General features: G+C 39.6%; 2 protein-coding genes across 3 annotated transcripts in view; one reads left to right on the top strand and one right to left on the bottom strand.

Annotated features, from left to right (window-relative positions):
- The window catches only part of ccnjl (cyclin J-like), a 47,308-nt gene that overhangs the window by 15,709 nt on the left and 12,485 nt on the right, over positions 1 to 19,114 (top strand). The window lies entirely within an intron of this gene.
- On the bottom strand, positions 5,919 to 18,863 carry LOC106535179 (arf-GAP with Rho-GAP domain, ANK repeat and PH domain-containing protein 2). The gene is made up of 3 exons (XM_014032121.1): positions 18,639 to 18,863; positions 11,223 to 11,422; positions 5,919 to 6,121 (listed from the first exon to the last, which is right to left on the bottom strand). Exons 1-3 carry the CDS (start codon positions 18,683 to 18,685, stop codon positions 6,102 to 6,104), a joined length of 267 nt encoding a protein of 88 aa, XP_013887575.1. The 5' UTR covers positions 18,686 to 18,863; the 3' UTR covers positions 5,919 to 6,101.

Below are 19,114 nucleotides of genomic sequence, written 5' to 3'. Positions count from 1 at the left end.
AGCAGAAATCCTGCTATCAATAATACGTATATACTGTATATATACACATGTATAGACACACCTATACACAAACTCTGTCATCAAGTTAAATAAAAACTCTGCTGTCTTTGTTTTCCTGTTTAATTTGCTGGCCATGTAGGATACTCAGATGCAGCCTATGTTTTTGGTGCTTTGTGGGCCGCTTGAGTAGACGCCTTCAAATTGGGACAGCCTACGGAATGCGGCTGTGATGTAAGTGGATGACAAATGTGCTCTACGTCATTTGCGACCCATGAATTGGGACACAGCCTAAATGCTGAAGAAGGTGGAAACTTCTTCATTGCTTTGTTTGTTGAAGACCTGCTTTTTAAAATCAGGCCAGAAAGCAGGGACCCCCTTTTTGCAGCAGCAATAAAGCCTATGCTGTACAGCTGCAGAACCGGCATGTTTCTATTTGAGATACAATATTTAGGCTTAAAAAGCAGAGTTACTGTTGGTCACAAGGTCAGAAAAGAGTTCTTCAGGTTCAGTTTGTTCAGCTAATGGAGTATACAGTGTACCATTTTATAGGGGCACAAATGACACTTACAGAAACTAATGTTGCAGAGTGAACTACTGTAACTAGACAGAGAAAAAGAAAGGCAAGTGAAGGCTTTAAAAAGTTAACACTTTTTCAATCCAGGTGCATAATTTTTTTCAGCTGTTTTCTGTTCCCCGTGTGCTTGATGCCTGCCTTGCCTGCAATCTGACACGCATGCACGCAATCCATGAATCAGTGCAGATAGCGAAGCCGCAGTGATGGGGAGTAAAGAAAGGCTGTTTACAAGCAGCTTTTTCATCACCAAAGTCTGCAGAGTTAGTGGCTCGTGAAACTGCAGCCAAACTGGAGTTGTAAAAGTTATGTGAGGTGCAGGAGATCAGTACACAAACAGAGACAGGAAGTGGATTATGTGTCAGTCAGGGTGGAGAGAAAACAGATTCGTTATTAGATAGTGGCGCTTCGCAAGAAAAACAGAAATATTTCTTTTGAAAACTGATAGTGACAATCAAATGAAAACACAACTTGACAACTTTGATGTTCAGTCTAAAAACCACTTGTTAAACTCAAGGCCCGCTGGCCAAATGCAGCCCTCCACTGCATTTTATGTGGCCCGCGAGAGCTTCAAAGATGTATTAACGTATTGAAGGGGACACAAAACCCCATTTTTAACCATTAAATCCATTTTGTTGTGTACTTGGAGTCTCTAGGAGAAAAGTTGAATTTAGTCTAAATCCTGTTTGGGTCATATTCTACTTTCCATAACATTGCAGTTCCACTTTATATAGACCCCAACTGAATAACTTAAATGTGAAAAAGAAAGATTTAAAAGCATGATGTGTTTTTTAATAAATTGTATGCTGCTTTYAAGCCAGCACTGACAATTTACAACTGGGCTTCAGCAAAGGTAGCTGGCAAAAATGCAGTGAAATGGAGATTTTACAGTGCGAATTTCGCCAGCTGTCAGCTACATTTGAACCTCTGCACCTCCACCTAGTGGTGACACGCTGTCATTTTGCGGGACAAAAAAAAATCAATGCATTGTAGGAGATGTAGTTTGTTTGCGGTGCTCAGATGTATTAATGACAAGAGGAACATGATGTTTCGTCAAAGTTAAAAAATGAAATGTTAAAGTTACTAGTTGAGGTTCACCACAATACTCATGTGGCCCTCAGTGAAAACGAGTTGACACCCCTGCTATGAACTGTCCATACAATTTTTTTTTGGTGGATTTGTTTGATCTGAAATGTAAGCAGGTCTGTCAGTTAATGAGTGCATTAGTGCTGTTTAACCTTGATAAAATAAAATGGAAAAGACCTAAATTAGAAGAGGTTTGAATACTATGTTGGAAAAAAGCTGCAGCACTTTGGACTTCAATATGTGAGATGAATTAATGGATAAAAAATAACAAAGAAGGCTCTTAAAAATGATCAGAAACAATTTACTGTACTGCTGATCATGCAAACTAGAAGAATTACATCTATTATGCTAAAACTATGTTAATTTGTTAATAAAAATTAATAATATAATAGTTTAAAAAGTAACAAAAAAAGGTCCAAAAAGCACACAGAAAACTTTTAAGCAACACTCTTACTTTTATAAAAAGGCCTACCTGATTGAGCTGCTCTACATCATGAAAACCCTCCAAGACCCTCCTGTATTTCCTTTCCCTGTACTTCCTGCGGATGAACGTGGCTCGCTGCTCGTCTGACGCCGCGCTGTGAAGCGCCTCCTCAGTGGGAAGATTAGCCGCCCAAAAGCTGTTCGCATTCTTGTTCCCCACTTCTAGGAAGAGCTGTGACATAAAAAAGGAGGTAGATAAGTAAGAAATGATATTTGAAAGCATCCATCCATTATCTTCTGCTTTATCCAAAGTTGGGTCACGGGGGCAGCAGAGAGGCCAGACTTCTCTTTCCCCAGCCACCTATTCCAGCTCTTCTGGGAGGACTCCAACGTGTTCCCAGGCCAGCCGAGACACAGTCTCTCCAGAGTGTTCTGGGTCTTCCCTGGGGTCTGCACCCTGTTGGACATGTCTGAAACACCTCCCTAGGGAGGCATCCTAACCAGATGCCTGAACCACCTCAACTGGCTCCTCTCGATGTGGAGGAGCAGTGGCTTTACTCGGAGTCTCTACTGGATAACTTCTCACTCTCTCGCTAAGGGAGAGTCCAGCTACCCTGTGGAGAAAACTCATTTCGACTGTAMCCGCGATCTTGTTCTTTTGGTCACTACCCAAAGTGCATGGCCATAGGTGAGGGTTGGAACGTAGCAAAACTGCGAAAGCAGCACTGATCCGTCTACTTGAAAACAGTGATTGTATTTTGATATTAACATTTGACAAGCCAAGAAAATGTATGTTTTTTCTAATGTTCAAATTTTACTATGAGCAGACAAACAAAATTGTCCTTATAATTGGTCGGATTGGCTATTTTGGGTGGGGTTTGAAGAAGCCATAACAATTGGGTGGATAAACACCAGGCAGCTTAACATCTTACATTTTATTCCAGGCTTTGGTTTTAAAATGTTTTTTTTCCTGTAATGTTGCGCGAGTTACAAATATTTATAAAAATAAATAAACAAATACCTCAACGAGTTCATTGCTCCAGACACTGCTGTCCAACTTTAGGCTTCGCACCTTCGATAGATGTGGACCGAGGGAGCGGTGCTGCCCTGGCAAAGAGGAACACACAGCTGTCAGTGCAAACCCACAAACATTCACACAACTCTTTAGCCCATAAGATACAGTATTTCTCAACGACATGTAAAATCAAAGATGTTTTGCTGTCAAGGTATGTTGTAGTGCCTGAGTAGTTCATATATTGTGAAGTACCTAATTTCCCTCTGGGTTCAATAAAGTATTTTTGAATTGAATTGAATTTGAAGTGCATATATCGTCAGTGTGCACAAACACACAGCAGAGATGAAATCAACAACAAACAGACAGTTACAAGACGGCGAAACGGAGCATGACTGCAAGCTCATTCTCTTACTCACAACAGACATATTTAGTCCCCACAGCTCTCCTAATTGGAAATGAAAGCAGAGAACGAGGGCCATTAATTGCTAATGAATCATGAGTAATTCATTGTGTTTGTTGGTCGGCCTGTTTATTTGGGTGAACGAAAGGCTTGTGGGGTTGCTCATGGCCAAAGACASAGCCTACATGCATAATACATTAGACAGAAACACGCCGTATATGTGTGAATGAATCATTGTCCTGTGAGTAACGGTGGATAATTTTAGATTTAGATTTGGCGTGATCTRATTACTGTCTTCTATACAGAAGTGGAGCAGCTGTGAATGAAAATGYGGGGCTGTGAGCTGTGACAGGCCAGCTTGACACAGTTCGAGACGACGCAGATCGAAAGAGACTTCGAGTTATTTTGTCATTTTGTAAATTTCACAGCAAGTTTTTATAACTAGTCCTTGTGGTTTCCATTAGTTCTTGTAACTGGTGTGYTATCATGTCTGCACAAAGGCAGAACCAAGCAAACATCTTCAACTAAATTAGATTTCTCTAAATTTCTCCCTAGGTTAGTCTCATTTCGCRAATTTAAATATTTGGACAAATTAGGTGCACAAATGTTACACAGAATAATATCCCAGACACACAAACATCTAGTGTTGTATTTTTTTTTGTCTATTTGACACCAGACATCCTAAAAAACTTTAACAGTGGCTGCTTTGTTTCTCAATGCATAACTGGTCACAGTCCTCTTGGCACTTAACAGAATACACAACATTACTCCGTTTGTGCCAGGGCACCGGATCTTTGAGGTGAACCAGTCTTTACCATAAAACGTTTTGAGGTTTGAAAGCCACTGGGACGTCATGTTAAGAAAATAAATGTCTGAGTTCCTCTGAAACTCCCACAATATACGGAAAGACTACTGGTCTGGGTTTGGGGTCTTCCTTTTCACCTGGTGGCTGCCTGGAATCCTGTTTGTGTTTGGGGAAAGCCCAATTGGTCCAGGACCTGTCTTGTGTGGGACTTCTCCTTCTCCCTGGCTCTTGACTTTGTTGGGAAGCTGTCTGCTCTGTAATAGAGTCCTGATGACTCCTGATGTGTGCTCTAGTGGGTGATGGGAGTCAAATCACAAGTAATGATCTATGTGGGTGGGTTTGTGGTACACATCAGTTTCCAACAGTCTTCCAACAAACCCACCCACACATACCAGTATTTGGAGACTTGGTGTTACTGACCTTATTTGTGAAAAATAAAGCCAGTAGTGAAAATAAAGTGTAAACAAAATAATTGATCTTATCACGCTAATATCAATCCAATACAGATATCCATCTTGGTATCGATAGTATTGATCTATACGCCCACCCTGCAAGTTTCATTGTTGGTCATGGGACCAATAGACAAGTATTTAAATTGACTTGACCATTGCAAGGAATAAGATGGCCTACCCATAAATTTCAAACACTCCCAACATTTACATTTACCTGTAATGAAGGGAGGGTGTTGGACTGTTGGCAGTGGGAAGGGGAGGAGGGGGTGGAAACAGCAGCATCTGCAGAGCACGGAGGGAGACTGCCAGCTCTGAGGCTTAAATAAATTCGAACCAAAGTTTTTGAAAAATAATCTGTAAGATTTTCTCTGTCTGTAATCCATAAATTGATATGTGCGTATGCCTGTTTTGCATGTGATGTCATCCCTAAGCTGGTTCCTAGTGGGTGGTTCTCTGCTCACAGATGGGTCAGACAGTGAGCTGCAGTACTGTAGAATACTTCTTTATGRAGAAGAAGTATTTAAACTTTTTGTTTATTTGTCCAGTAAAACCTCAAAGGAGAGAAGTTATTTTGCTACAGTTATACTTTTTTTACAGGACAGGTATGCATTCTAATACAGATGAGGCATTATTTCTATTTTCATGTTTTATTGGGACTTCAGCAAACTAAATGTAAACACTGGGGTCTACACAAATTTATCCAAATATGTAATATTCTTAAAATTATGATTTTTATTGCTACKATGCCTATAAAATAAAGAAGACAGACTTTATCTCATTCATTTGTGCAGGAAACCTTTCACAGTAAAATGCTTGCTGCAAAGCAACAGTACGTGCCCCATCCACTCAGCCATTCCACACCATAGGACCATTTTCACTTGTGTAAAAGTTAATGAAGCTGAAAAAAATAGTGCACATGCCTCAGGGTACGCAGTAAGACCTGCACATATAAATAGCTCACTGGAAATGTCCTAGTCTTTCCCACTGGAACCACAACAACACACACAAAAAAAGCCCAGTACCACCCCACCAGCTTTTATAAGAAAAATAAAATAAAATAAACTGAACCCACCAAGGATTTCACCTCCAATTAAAAAGTTTCCTGGTGACTCCGGCGACAGTTCTTGGAGCACTTTACCAGCCCTTTGTACTAAAGTGGTGTTTTCTTCTCATTCGGGGACGAGTCAGAGCAGGACAATGAGCTCGGCTGTTTTACGTTACTGTGGAAACTGTTGTCCGACGACACATCTACAAGTTGCCTCCTGGTTTAAAAAGTTTATTGCAATTACATTTGTGGGTAGCAGCCTTAAGTTCTTCCAAGTAACCCCATCTTCTCTCAGGCAGTCGTGTTAAGATGGTGGAAATGGAGCTAAAAAATAATGATGAAATGTAGTTACTAGGGGAAAATAGAAAGTAAAGAACCAGTTAGGAGGGCAAGGACAAACATTTATATCTTGTAATAGAAGTCAAGAAAAGAAATGATTGTAAAATTGAGGCACCCCTTAAAACAGGGGCGTCAAATCTACTTTCACTGAGGGCCACGTGAGTGCTGTGGAGGCTCTCAAAGGGCCAGTTGTATTTAACTTTGACGTTTTATGTTTAACTTGGACTAAATTAAAAACCTCATCTTATGGCTACAGCTGAGCACCACTACCAAGCAATAACGGAGCTCTACATGGTATTTCCTGRATAAAACAATGCTTTAACACATCCTCTGGTAAATACTGAGAAGTACATTTGAATTTGACACGTGTCTAAAATGATTACCTCTAATAAATGAGAGTGATCATTTCTACTGAACTACTGGACATTTTTTTAACAAAAAGGAGTGAAATGACTACATGTTATAGGAGGTAACATGATATTTTACTGGACTGCAACTGTTAACAATACTTACACAGAAAAGAAAATTGCAACACATTTGAATTCATACTCAACTGCAAAAAAATTGTGATATTTGTACAAATTTTTTGGCAACAATTTAGTGCAGAGGTCTTTAACCCTGTTTCTCGTGACCCACTGCCCAGCATGTTTTAGCCGTGTCTACACCTCAYGCTAGCATAAAAACTTTTTTGAGAAATCGAGTTTGAAAATATTTTCGAACGTTGCCTTTTCCAACAACTTTTTCTAATGCAATACTTCAAAATTAGCCTGGTAAAAACCAGARCCTTGTCCTTCACTTTGCTTCGTACGAGGGTCTGGACTCGCTGCTATAGAGAAGCGATTCTTGCTGGAGGCGTGGCCTCTGCTGAAATGTGTGTGTGTGTGTGTGTGTCTACGTCACTGTGAAGGAGGCTAAGCTAAGAAGCTAACTGGAAATCATGTGCGCTGTTAACAACCCTACTGAGAGGAGAAAAGTACCAAGCCGAATGAGACMYCTGTAAATGAGAGCTGCTGCTTTGTCAGACAATTTTATTTAATTTGGAAGCCTTATCAACACGGACTGGCTTCATTCACTTCCTCCACTGCCACTGCTAACTAACTAGCCGACACTGCGCTGAAAATCGACGTCGTTCTAAACTCTGRCTTCTGTTTGCTGATTGGCCRAMGTAAAATAAACTWCAAGCAGACACTGAGCAGAAAATCAACMTTCTTTTCTCTGATTGGRRCGGCTAAAAATCTGCCAGRGAAATCCTTGTCTATGGGAGAAATCCCAGACGGAGCAGTGAAGGGAAACTAGAATTGAGCYGAACTGCGTAGGAAGGCAAGGGCCAGGCTGCTTCAAAATGCATATAAAAACATTGATGAAAAAATGGCTACTCTCTTAGTTGTTTTAAGCTCTATCCATTGACTTTTTTTGTCTCTACCTACATTGTCCAGTGTGACCAATCGTGCATTTCCAAGCCAAACAAATTTAGTATAATATTATTTTTATAAAGTGGTAGTTCAGATAGATACACAACTTCTTGTGAAAACACTCAAAGTAAAGTTTTCCCCCCCCCACCCTGTACCATACACACCTTCTTTCTGCTGTGAATCATGCCTTCATTAATCAGGCAGATTTCACACAGACAGAACTGCACAGCGAAAAGGAGGCTGATCAGAAAATAATCAGGTAGTGTCATTTTTCTGTTGCCGTTACACAGTGCAATCAATTTACTTCCTGCAAACATGTAAATTGCCACCATATATAAACATGGACAATTATTTGTGTAATACTGCATTTGCAAACTGAGATGAAAGAGTCCTGTACAAAACTCCTCAGTGACACGCCAGTAAAATTAATTCTGTCTTGGCATAAATAAGAGGGGAAACCAGTCTAGGATAGTTTTTACCATTAGCCCACTCATTACTTCTTACCTCTAACTCCTCTTTTCTTTTTATTATCCATGACAAAAATAAGTAAGAGGGGCTAATGAAAAGCAAAAGTATTGGTATTCAAAATGGATTATGGCCCAATTTCATAAGAGAGCAGGGCTGCTTCCTTATTGCAAATATTCACCCTCTTGCTCTCAGRGTGTCGACAAAATGTAATATTAAACACCGCTGCAAATGAAATCATTTAGGGGCATTTGAAAGGAGATGTTGGATATCTGATGCGTACCAATTACATGGGTGAGGTGAGGAGCCGAATTATGTATGACTGGGAGAAATCCTGAGGTGAAAGAAGGACGTGTCTACTGCGACTCTGTCGGATCGTGTTTAGCAGGTCAAGCACCAGTCTGGGACCTCAAGAGTTTTTCACACTCGTGGTGTAATCTTTGTTGTCATTTCATCTGAGCTATGAAGCCTCGCCAAATAGATTACAGAGTCCAGAGGGTCGGATACCAACTCCCATGAGTGGCTTATCACCTGAGATCTGATTCCAGATGAGCCTGAGGGTCAGATTACATACTTGCACAGCCGTCAGACCTCACACACAGAAAGAGGAGTTGGGTCCTAACACACGTGCCTTTTCAATTTAGTATGCTGTTGAGCCTTACTCTCAACTTTTCACACGAGTCATGGTGCTCATATTTTGCTCTACAATAGGTTCTTCACAACTAACATTCAAATAACAACTGTTGCAATGGTTGTTATGTAAAAACTACTTTTTTCAGCTGTATATCATGTTATAATGTCATTCCCTCCTCAAAAACATACCCAGCGTCCTTTGACTCATTCATGCATGTTTGAGAAATCCTCGAATCTCCTGTAGCCATGTGGWGCTGTCTAAACGCATGCTGGTACAAAGCTCCACTTACTTGTACAAAGCTCTTCCCTGGAGCTCAGTCCCCAACTGAGCTCCCGCCACACAGAGAAACCCTCCCCCAAAGCATAGCTGTGAAAATTTGCTGAAGTGGGAGTGTCGGAAACGGTAGTAGGTTCTTAAAGAGGCAGAGGCCAATTTCAAGGCTTTGGATAGACTATGATGCAAAGTCAAATTTATTTTTGATATATACAGCTTATTCATAGCAACTGAAGGTAACAAAGTTGATTGTGGTGTAGAACTAAACTATATGTTTGGAATACAAGCATAACTATTTTTTCTTTTTTGTTAATTTGTTCACAAAGGTGTATGAAAGTCCTATTACAATGAATGAAACATGTTGACTAGATCATGCTAGTAGTTTTTTGGTCACTTAAATAATCCAGCTTCCAGTATYATAATTTTTCTCAAATCCATATGGAATTTTTTGGAATAGACCAATTGCAATTGGGAGAGGTAAGTCTGGGTCTCTCTGCTTAGGCTGCTGCCCCCGTGACCTGACCCTGGATAAGAGGAAGAAAATGGACGGATGGACGGATGGTATAAACAATATATTTTTTCTACATGAATATGTTTTGTTTAAATAATGTTAGATGTTCAAATTCACTACATATTTCTAGTTTTATAATGTCACCCCCACTGGCAGAAAATTCATCCCACTTTAACAAACTCAAAGCAGCTRGTGGGCGACTAGTTGATAATCACAGTGATAGTACGTTTTGTGGCTCCAAGCACATTGTATTACTGAGCCAAGGAGAAGAATTTTTTTTTATAAAAGTTGTAGACCACTGGTTTAGATCTTTGAATATTTCCACTTCACAAATTTGATATGATCTGGCAGGACATGAAACAGCAGAAATATACTTGGTTCAATGAGCATTGCAAGAGAACTGAAGACGATCCAATCGTCACCAATAAAACGACTAAAACTGTTGTCAAGCAGTTATTTTAAATACGCATCACCCWCTTCCTTCAGCTCTCCAAAGATATGGTCAAATAAATTGGCAGAGGAAAACAGAGAACATGGAGTGCACAAAGAGAACATTAAAAAAGCCAAGCAGAGAGTGCTAACAAACTGTACCTCCTTCATCCAACCAACAAATACGTGAATTCAAATAAAKTTAGCACAAAAAGAAAAACAGTTGTGCTTGGTGAATTATTTATGTGTTTCAACATCGCTTCATGGCAATAAATCTTATAGTGTTGGAAAGCCTGTTAATTTGGTGCCACATTTTTAAGGAACATGCATTTGTGGGATGAGCAGCAGAGCTGAGAATATAGGTTGGGCACATGAAAAATTTGCAAAACCATCCATGCCTTTGTTAAACAGCTAATTTTGCTGTTGCTACTGACACTTGATTTGAGCTCCTGGTGTCCCCCAGGTGCTGCCAATCAGGTGCCAGTATAAGATTTAATGCCAAGAAGCATTGTTACAACAAAAAAAATCTACCAAACACAAGTTTCTTTACTTTCTGTGTTAAGTATAGAATCATCTAATACGTATGTGATTAATACGTATTGATTTGTTTAAAAAAAAGGCAAACAAGTGAAGAAATTCCATGCAGGCAAAAGTATTTCTTTTGTTCCTTTATTCCTCTAACTCTAATGCTCGTTACCTATATGCAAATGGCTGCAAATGAAGAACCGGTTTTAATATCTATCTACGCATAAAAGTGTTATGACAGGTTGCTCACCTTTGTTCACACAAAGCTGTTATGTAGGCGAGTTTTTACTTAAGTACACCGAGTCTACTAAATGTACATCTTGTTTATGTGCATGTGCACCTGCATGCTGCATGTGCTCGTCTACACCTGAAAGTACATAAAAGCCAGGAGCATATGGAATGCTATTTCTATCATCTTCAAATAAATAAAAAAATGTGCACTTAAAAAAATAAGCTTGTGAAGTGAGTACCATGGTTGACAAACACGCCATTAAGTAAAGAAAGAAATATACACCACAATCCATATTGCCACCTGYCACATTCTAAAAATTGACTCTTAAGTGGTTTGAGATGTTGACTTTGCATTTAAACTATACAGATTTCAATCCAAAAGAGCATCTATTAAATGTACAGGAAAACAAGTCCCATCTATGAAGGTTATTTCTAAACTTAAAGGGATTTACAAAATCTTATACATGATCTGTGTTGGCTTGATCCCAAAAACCRAAGCAGACTCTGTGAGGTCTACAAGATTCGATAGCAATGCCCAAACAGACTGCTTTGGGGACAAAGAAAAAAGGGGCACAATTAAGTGGTCATAATGTTGTAGCTTTTTACCTGCACATTTCTTACAGATGACCATGCCCAGATTGACCGACGCCCACTCCGGCTGCGAGGCGTAACAGTCGGCGCAGCTCCTGTTGGCCTTGTTGAACCAGATCTTTTCAGCCACTTCATAGTCGGAGAGTATCTCYACAATCGATTCCTGGACCGCTTCAATCCACTGCTCCTTCTCCCGTTCTGAGTCTGCCACAAAGCTGCAACAATCACATTTTTTTATTCCCGACCCCCCAACWCATAGCTCACTGCTATTGATTTGATTTGAGAGAGCAATTAAACAACATAGTAGAGCTTGGCAGCATGATAAGGGTGTGCAGTATTTGGAGTGGCTTGTCGGGGGGTGGCGTTGCTAAGTGTCTATGTGAGATTGCAATGGATTTGGTGAAATTAATAGAAGCAATGGAAACGGGGTGCAAGTAAATCAATGTCTCAGCTTGCAACTCGACAATCTATAAAGTTCTAATGAAGGATAGTTTTTCACCAGGATATTATTTCAACATTAGGCTCGGGAAAGTTGCAAAATGGTCATGGTCATTGTGTACAAACACAACCAATTCAGAGCTTTGATAGAAGAAATCATGTCTAACAAGAATTCTATCAAGAACAAGAGGGCTGTCACTAAATTTACCAAGGAGAGGAATTGAATAGGTTTGGGAATGAAAATGGTGCTCGATTGACACTGGAGCGAATATAACGTGCAAGAAAATGTGGTATTTTTTATTTCAGATCATTGTATAATAAATTGGTCAAAACTATTTTTCAAATGAATACCATTGATTGATGGTTACACAACAATACGGAAGAAGAGACCTCATTGTGTCAGTCACATGTTTCTTCATTAAAGGGCAGTTGTTGCTAGGGGTGCAAATCAGCACCTTTATTAGGATACAATACATCACTTTGTGAAGATATAATGTTTCTCGATATAACAAAGTCTGTCATGGTACAATTTCAATTCAAGTCAATTTACAAGTCTGCGGTTAATATGATTGGATATCATGCCCATGGCATATGGCATTGATCCACACCAGGCATATGTTGGCAATATGGGTAATATGGATCAATGTTTTCATTGTGCCTCAATGTAATRGAATCATTAAAGATTTAATGGATATAGCAGTGTGGATCAATGTATTGTCGAACCCCTAGTTGTTGCATGACTGAATTATCATCAGTCTAGAAGCCCATCTGTATAAGCAGACAGTCCAAATTTAAGTTTTACTGTTTGGTGTTTCAGCCAAATCTCACTTCACTCTATCCCTTTAACCCCCTAACCGTACAATTATTGAGTTGACACCAGGGAAAGTTGCAGTACTCTAAAATTGTGGATCTATATAGCACCATCAAATGGAGGATTTTCTGGGGTGCATTTCATAATACCAGAAACAGCATCACATTTCTGAATGGTGGTTATTTTACCAACAAAATCACTGTAATGTTTAGTTTGGCGTATTGTGGTTTTTATTTTTTTCAATCTTCAAGCATTACAATAAAGTCTATTGTTAGCTAGACAATTAGTTTTATAGGCATATTGATACACAATAGCGTCTGTTTACATAAAAGTATACTATATTGCCAAAAGTATTCGCTTACCTGCATTGACTCACACATGAGCTTAAGTAACACCCCATTCCTTATCCATTGGGTTCAATATGAAGTTGGTCCACCATTTGCAGCTACAACAGCTTCAACTCTTCTGGGAAGGCTGTCCACAAGGTTTAGGAGTGCATTTATGGGGATTTTCGACCATTCTTCCAGAAGAACATTTGTGAGGTCACAAACTGATGTTGGACAAAAGGCCTGGCTCTCAGTCTCTGCTCTAATTAATCTCAAAGGTGTTCTATCGGGCTAAGGTCAAGACTCTCTGCAGGCCAGTCAAGTTCATCCACACCAGACTCTGCCAGCCATGTCTTTATGGACCTTYTTTTGTGCACCGGTGCACAGTCATTTGGATAGGTGAGCAAATTCTTTTGGCAATACTGTATATTAGTGACTATTGCTGGTGTTTTGGCTCATTAAAAGAGTGACTCCTTCAGCAGTGGAAAATTTTAACTGCCATCTTTTATGGTGGTGTAGATTCTAACCCAGGGGTTGGGCAATCCTGGTCCTCAAGGGTCGCAGCCCTGCATGTTTTACTTTTTTCTCTGCTGCAACACACCTGATTTGAATGAATGGGTGATTATCAGGCTTCTGCAGAACTTGGAAGAAGTAATTCAATAACTGAATCTGGTTTGTTGGAGTAAAAAAACAAAGCAGTACAAAGCAGTTTACCTGAGAATCAGCTTCATGACCATGTAAATCCCTAACCCTGTTTTGTAACTACAAACRGATGGTTACCTTTAGGAGACCAAAGAAAAACCTTCTCGCTGGCTGTCATTTGACAAAGTAGCTGAATATAATAAAAGATCAGTAAATACATGCAGTATGCTATTCATGAAACAAGTAATCTCAGTGTTGCTGTCATTGTGTGAGCTTATACAGCAACAAGAGTGGACAAAGCAATTGACAGCAAGAACAAGAGAGACAAACAAAGATATAGCAATGAGAAGAAAGAGACAAGCAGCACCCTAACCTAACTCAAATAGGCACTTAGTAAAGAGATATTGGACTGCTGGTCTCCATAGTAACCTGGCAACCAGAGTAACATAAGAAGAAATGGGGGTTGTGGGGTAGAAGAGGAGGAAGGGGGGAGTTTTATGCCTAGAGRGGAGGATGTGCACTAGGCTGGCCTCGCCCAGGCAACCCAACAAAGATCAATAGGCTGATTGGGTTCAGCCGCACTGTGCCCACCAATCTCTGCCCAGGGCCCATCCAAAGAGACAGCTGCTCACACTGCTGGCTCAACTACAGCACCACATCCCCAAAGCTCCAAGGAACAGAGCGGCAGCAAGGAGAGAATATGAAGACACTGCTGAGTGTTAAGACTTGAAGTGACACCTGGTACCAGCACTGGCATWATACATTATGGATTAGACATAAAGCTGCTTGACACCCAACGGGTAAATAATGCCATTTTCATGAACCATTTGCAATCATTTGAAAGCATCCAAATACTCTCATATATTGTCTGAAAATATATTTTTCAATCAGAAAGACCACCAACAGGATTCTATTATCCGCAAGTGAATCATAACCTACTATTACAGAGCTGTGCTTATGTGGAATATTACCAAAGCTGAACACAATCTAAAAGTGAAAAACAAACCCAGAAAAGAAAAATCTTAGCAAATCAATGTATTTGTTTTTTTATGACAGAACTGTACAGTTTGGGAAGTCAGGCACTTGAAAACTGTTGCATAATAAACTTTCTTTTAGTTTATTTTTTGTTTGACAAAAGGCCTGTAGGATACTGTTCACAGTTCAACTTGGTTGAAAACAATAGCCCAATATGACTTTTTAAACTTTTTAAAATATTTTATAATGAAGATACCAGTTGAGGATTTTGGCCTTGCTCTACATGACCTGKTACCTTAGACTGTTCTCACTGTCAAGAGTGGTTTGTTTTTCTGTCTCTGCTTCTGCGAAAGTATTTGTTAAAAAATAAACTAAAAATCCAAAATTTTCAATTACATCATCTATTGCTTAGATGTTGTTTTTTGCACTGTATGACACATCAAACTCAAAGCTTTTTATTGTTTTACTTTAAATGGTAAGCTTTAAAATTAGGAGTCAATGCAACAACAAAAAAAGAAAATTAAAAAGCAGAGAACTGCTGGTCTCCATAGTAACCTGGCGTGGCCGCCTGAGAAATTTAGTTGAATAGGCCTGTATTAATGTCTCAAAATAGGCTTCTTTAAAGCCAACATTGACCATAAACTATATCTGCATGTTAGGGCTAAGCCCTCCCTGGCATTTWCATTAAAAACTAAATAAACTTTGTGTGAAATTTACAACAAAACCAGTTTCAAAAAGTCTAGAGAAAACCCAAAGTCTTTTCAAAGGGCTAACTTTTGACAGCCCCGTTCTGTGGTACATTTGTGTTACAGAATGATTGACAGACGTCTTGTCCCGCTCCATTGGTTTGAAGCTCATTGGAACCCAAAGCTACAGGATTCAGCCAACAAGGGTGGATGTACAATACCAACCCTCAAGCACTAGTGTATGTGGCTGTGGTTTGGGATAGACTGAGTAGGTACAATGKTGAGCAAGTTTAACATAAATGAGGTGGATTATGTAACGTCAGACCAAAACTGGGAAGTGAAGAATTTGGGGTGGCTTGACCAAACTATATTCAAATCCAGAAAAAGGAAAAGCAACAAACCAGAAGTTTTTCTGTGACCTGGTTTTAGCATAAAGGACTGGCTAACAGTGAGTGTAGTTAACAAATATCTTTTCTGCTTCCTGTGTTTGCTGTTTAGAGAAGACACAGGAGGTTTTATTATACTCCTACATATTAAATAACTGCTAGCCCACCCTACAAATTTCACAACCAGCTGCCACTGATTGCAATATTATAACTGAACCTTACAATGACAATAATGGATTAGATAAATGGGCATTCTCCTCATTTTTCTTTGTCTTCTGCTGTCACAACATTCTTCACATGCTTTAGTATCTGAGCCTCTATGGTCTAATCTGATTATTATCTGAAACAGTGAGAGCTCGTTTAATGGGCCAAATCTGTTATCATTGTCCWAAGTATGGGTATCTAGCACTTGTATTATAAGTGACTATGATTTATTGCAGTTCAAGCAGTTTATTTTCCATGCAGTGACACTGTCATGACAATACATTTTTAATACATTCTGCACATGTAGTATCTATTAAGTATCTATTAAAACGGTTGGTTTATCCAAACATTTGTGTATAAATTAGAGGGTTTAGATGACAAGTTTTTGTCCAAAGATATTCCTTCAAATAATATCCCTAGTCGACAGAAGGTTTAGAACCTGTCCAAACATTTCAACACACATCAGCAAAATGCAAAAACCACATAAACTTATTTTTTCCTGTTCCAAGATACCCAGCAGTTGGCCTTTTATCTGCAGCTATACTTTCCTAGCAGGGTTGTCTGAACAAGAGCACAAAGTTTTTCTCTTCCTCCAAAGTCGAATGCCTTTGCTTGGTATATTTTCCCATCCCCTCTGAGCCTCATTGTCATTCTCTGTACTCATAAAAGCCGGCTATTGTCTCCAGCACAACGGACTGAATGCTCTGTCCATTTAACGCCAGCAAAACAATGGAAAAGCCAAAGTGAGTCTCCACAGCTTAAAGTGATTAGATGAGTTTCTCGCTAATCCCCACCTTGAGCAGGTTGGAGAACGCTCCCAGGGCCGCCAATCGATTTGATCCACAAACACACTCAGAATAAAACCCTTTTAGCGATGACCTTATCAAAACTATTCTGAAGCCGTGAGCTCATTGTAAATTTTTTTCTCACTTCCCCTCTCGTCTTTTGGAGCAATTACTACTGGTTTGTTAACGAAGGAGCCGAACGAGGGGACCATTACAGGGAGCTGCCACAAACAGATCGATCGGACACAGGACGCACGACTAGAAGAARGGGGGTGGGGGTGGGGGTCTTTACTCATGGCAAAAATGGAAAAAAAGGGAAAACATGAACTAGTGCACACACATAAACAAGCAGTTTTTTTTTTTCAGGGCAGCTGTCATGCTTGTATTTTAAACGGGCCAATACAGCACCAACAAGCTGAGTGTTCATTGATTGTAGGCCCTCGGGGACAGAAGCCACCTGAAAGGCTTTAAGCCCTACAGACGCAGAGATGCCTGCACAAAGATCCCTGGGGATGCTTAAAAAAACACCCCTGAACAATAATTAGTGGTTTTTGTACAGGACACAGTTGTCATGTACTGCGGACAGTGCACGGATCGATAAGTGTGTGAGTTGTGCAATGAGCTACGTTGATTCATACAATTTTTTTCTGAAAGAGCTTTGACAGGATAGCTAATCGATAGAGGAAAAGCAAACTTAGGATTCTCTTTTGTCTTGCTAGATAGCGGCATCTCAACTTTTTTTGACACGGCTGCTCAATATTTTTACCCCCACCCCCACCCTTCCCCCAGCCTCCAAAGGACAGAATATGGAGTACACTGTTATTTGCATTGTCAGCACATGGATTGGTCTTTAATGATTGTGCCGTTCTGCTAGTTCGGGAGTAGATCAATAAATTGTTGCATTCACATTTAGGTTTATTACAAAGCAAACAAGGATGAACACTTACAATAAAAGGTCAAGTTGTGTAAACAAAGTGGTACAGTAAAGGGTTAAGTCTTGAGTCTTTTTTCATTTCTTTATAATTTACTTCCAAGCAGTTGGGTTTTCTTGCAATGTTTTGAAATGGTTTTGATCAAAGGTTCTCAAGCCTTCTTGATTTGTTTGTTTGCAATATTTTTAGCCAGCTGGTTGGTTGGTTGGTTGGTTGGTTGGTTGGTTGGTTGGTTGGTTGGTTGGTTGGTTGGTTGGTTGGTTGGTTGGTTGGTTGGTTAGTTAGTTTTGGGGGTGGGGGTTAATATGCAAAATCTGTGACCTGGGGGGGTTGTGGTGTGAAGTTTCAAGTACCTCATTGGCATTTAAAGAGACGGCACCAAAGATTGCTGCTTCAAGACACACCTCAGAAGATGGGTGAAAAAGGGGCTTGTGGATCTACAATACTGTAACAGGGAATTCAGACCAAAGCATTGCAGTTCTGTTTTACATATAACTGAACGATTTAAATGTAAAAAGGAATCCTCTTAATTCATGGTATGCCCACGTTAAGCAATCCATACTGGGGTCATTGCGTACAATCTGTTTTACATCAGCTGAAACAGAGGCTTACTTTAACATATCAACACAAACTGATGCAAACATTTTTCCACATACTGTAAGCCTGAAACACTAGAAACAACTCCTCTTTACTGCAAGACATCAGCAGGCTGCACATCCGGAGCAACACATCCACCATTGTTTCTGTACGTCCACAAGAACTGCTGCTTTGTTGGAGAAGTATATGCATTTGTGTGAGGAGAGTGAACCAAACACTCATTTTTTTTGACAGTTGCAGCTCAGAGACTTGCTGTTTCATACAAGTTCAAACTTCACAGAGTATGCACAGGTATAAGAGTCCAAAGCATGTGCAKAGGCACATTTTCAAATGTGAGAGGATTTTCCAGCTGAGAAACATGGAAGGCTCGACATKCTATGCTTCATYCAYTGAAGTTTTAACAACTGTGGAGGAATATGACTATAAACCCCATAAAACTATTACTCTGGTCTGTACTGAAGAGATGCCAAGACTTAGTACGAAGAAAAAGTAATAGAGTAAAGCTTTTGGGATGCTGAACAGTAATAAACAGATTGAGAGACATTTCCTTTCTAACGCACGTAGCATTTCTTTATGGTAAAAGGGGTAAGGAAATAACATGAAAATGGTTAAATGTATATGCACAAATGCAAATAAAGAGCAGACAAACCAGAAAACTTTGAAGGGCGTGTTGATTTCAAAGCCCTTGCGGTCCATGTCTTTGACACTGGCAGCAGTCAGGTCCACCTCAGTAATACCAAGACCTGCTCTGTAGTCCTACAGACAGACAAAACACAAAAGGAGAGATTATTTTAAGCCTAATCATAAAAAACAACATTCTTGAGAACTYTATTGGAAAGATTACTAGGTTTAATTGAAGTGGGATTCTTCAAGGGGCGACACTTCCCCCTACCATTTAGTTTTACAACTCCACATTGTGTTCATCTTAATTTGTTTTAACTTCTTTAAAAAAGGAGAATTTCTTACAAATTTATTTTCATTTAGCACACTTTTGATAATGCACAGAGTAGAATCTATTCTCTGTTGCTTTAGTCTCAATTTTCTGTGTAAAATTCTTAATTTGTGTCTCACTCGATTGATTTTGTCCATATAAAGAACCCTCAGGAGTTGAAGTTATCACAATAA

Source organism: Austrofundulus limnaeus, unplaced genomic scaffold (assembly GCF_001266775.1).
Source record: "Austrofundulus limnaeus strain Quisiro unplaced genomic scaffold, Austrofundulus_limnaeus-1.0 Scaffold1377, whole genome shotgun sequence".
Lineage (NCBI taxonomy): Eukaryota > Metazoa > Chordata > Actinopteri > Cyprinodontiformes > Rivulidae > Austrofundulus > Austrofundulus limnaeus.
This window is presented reverse-complemented; position numbering and strand designations above follow the sequence as displayed.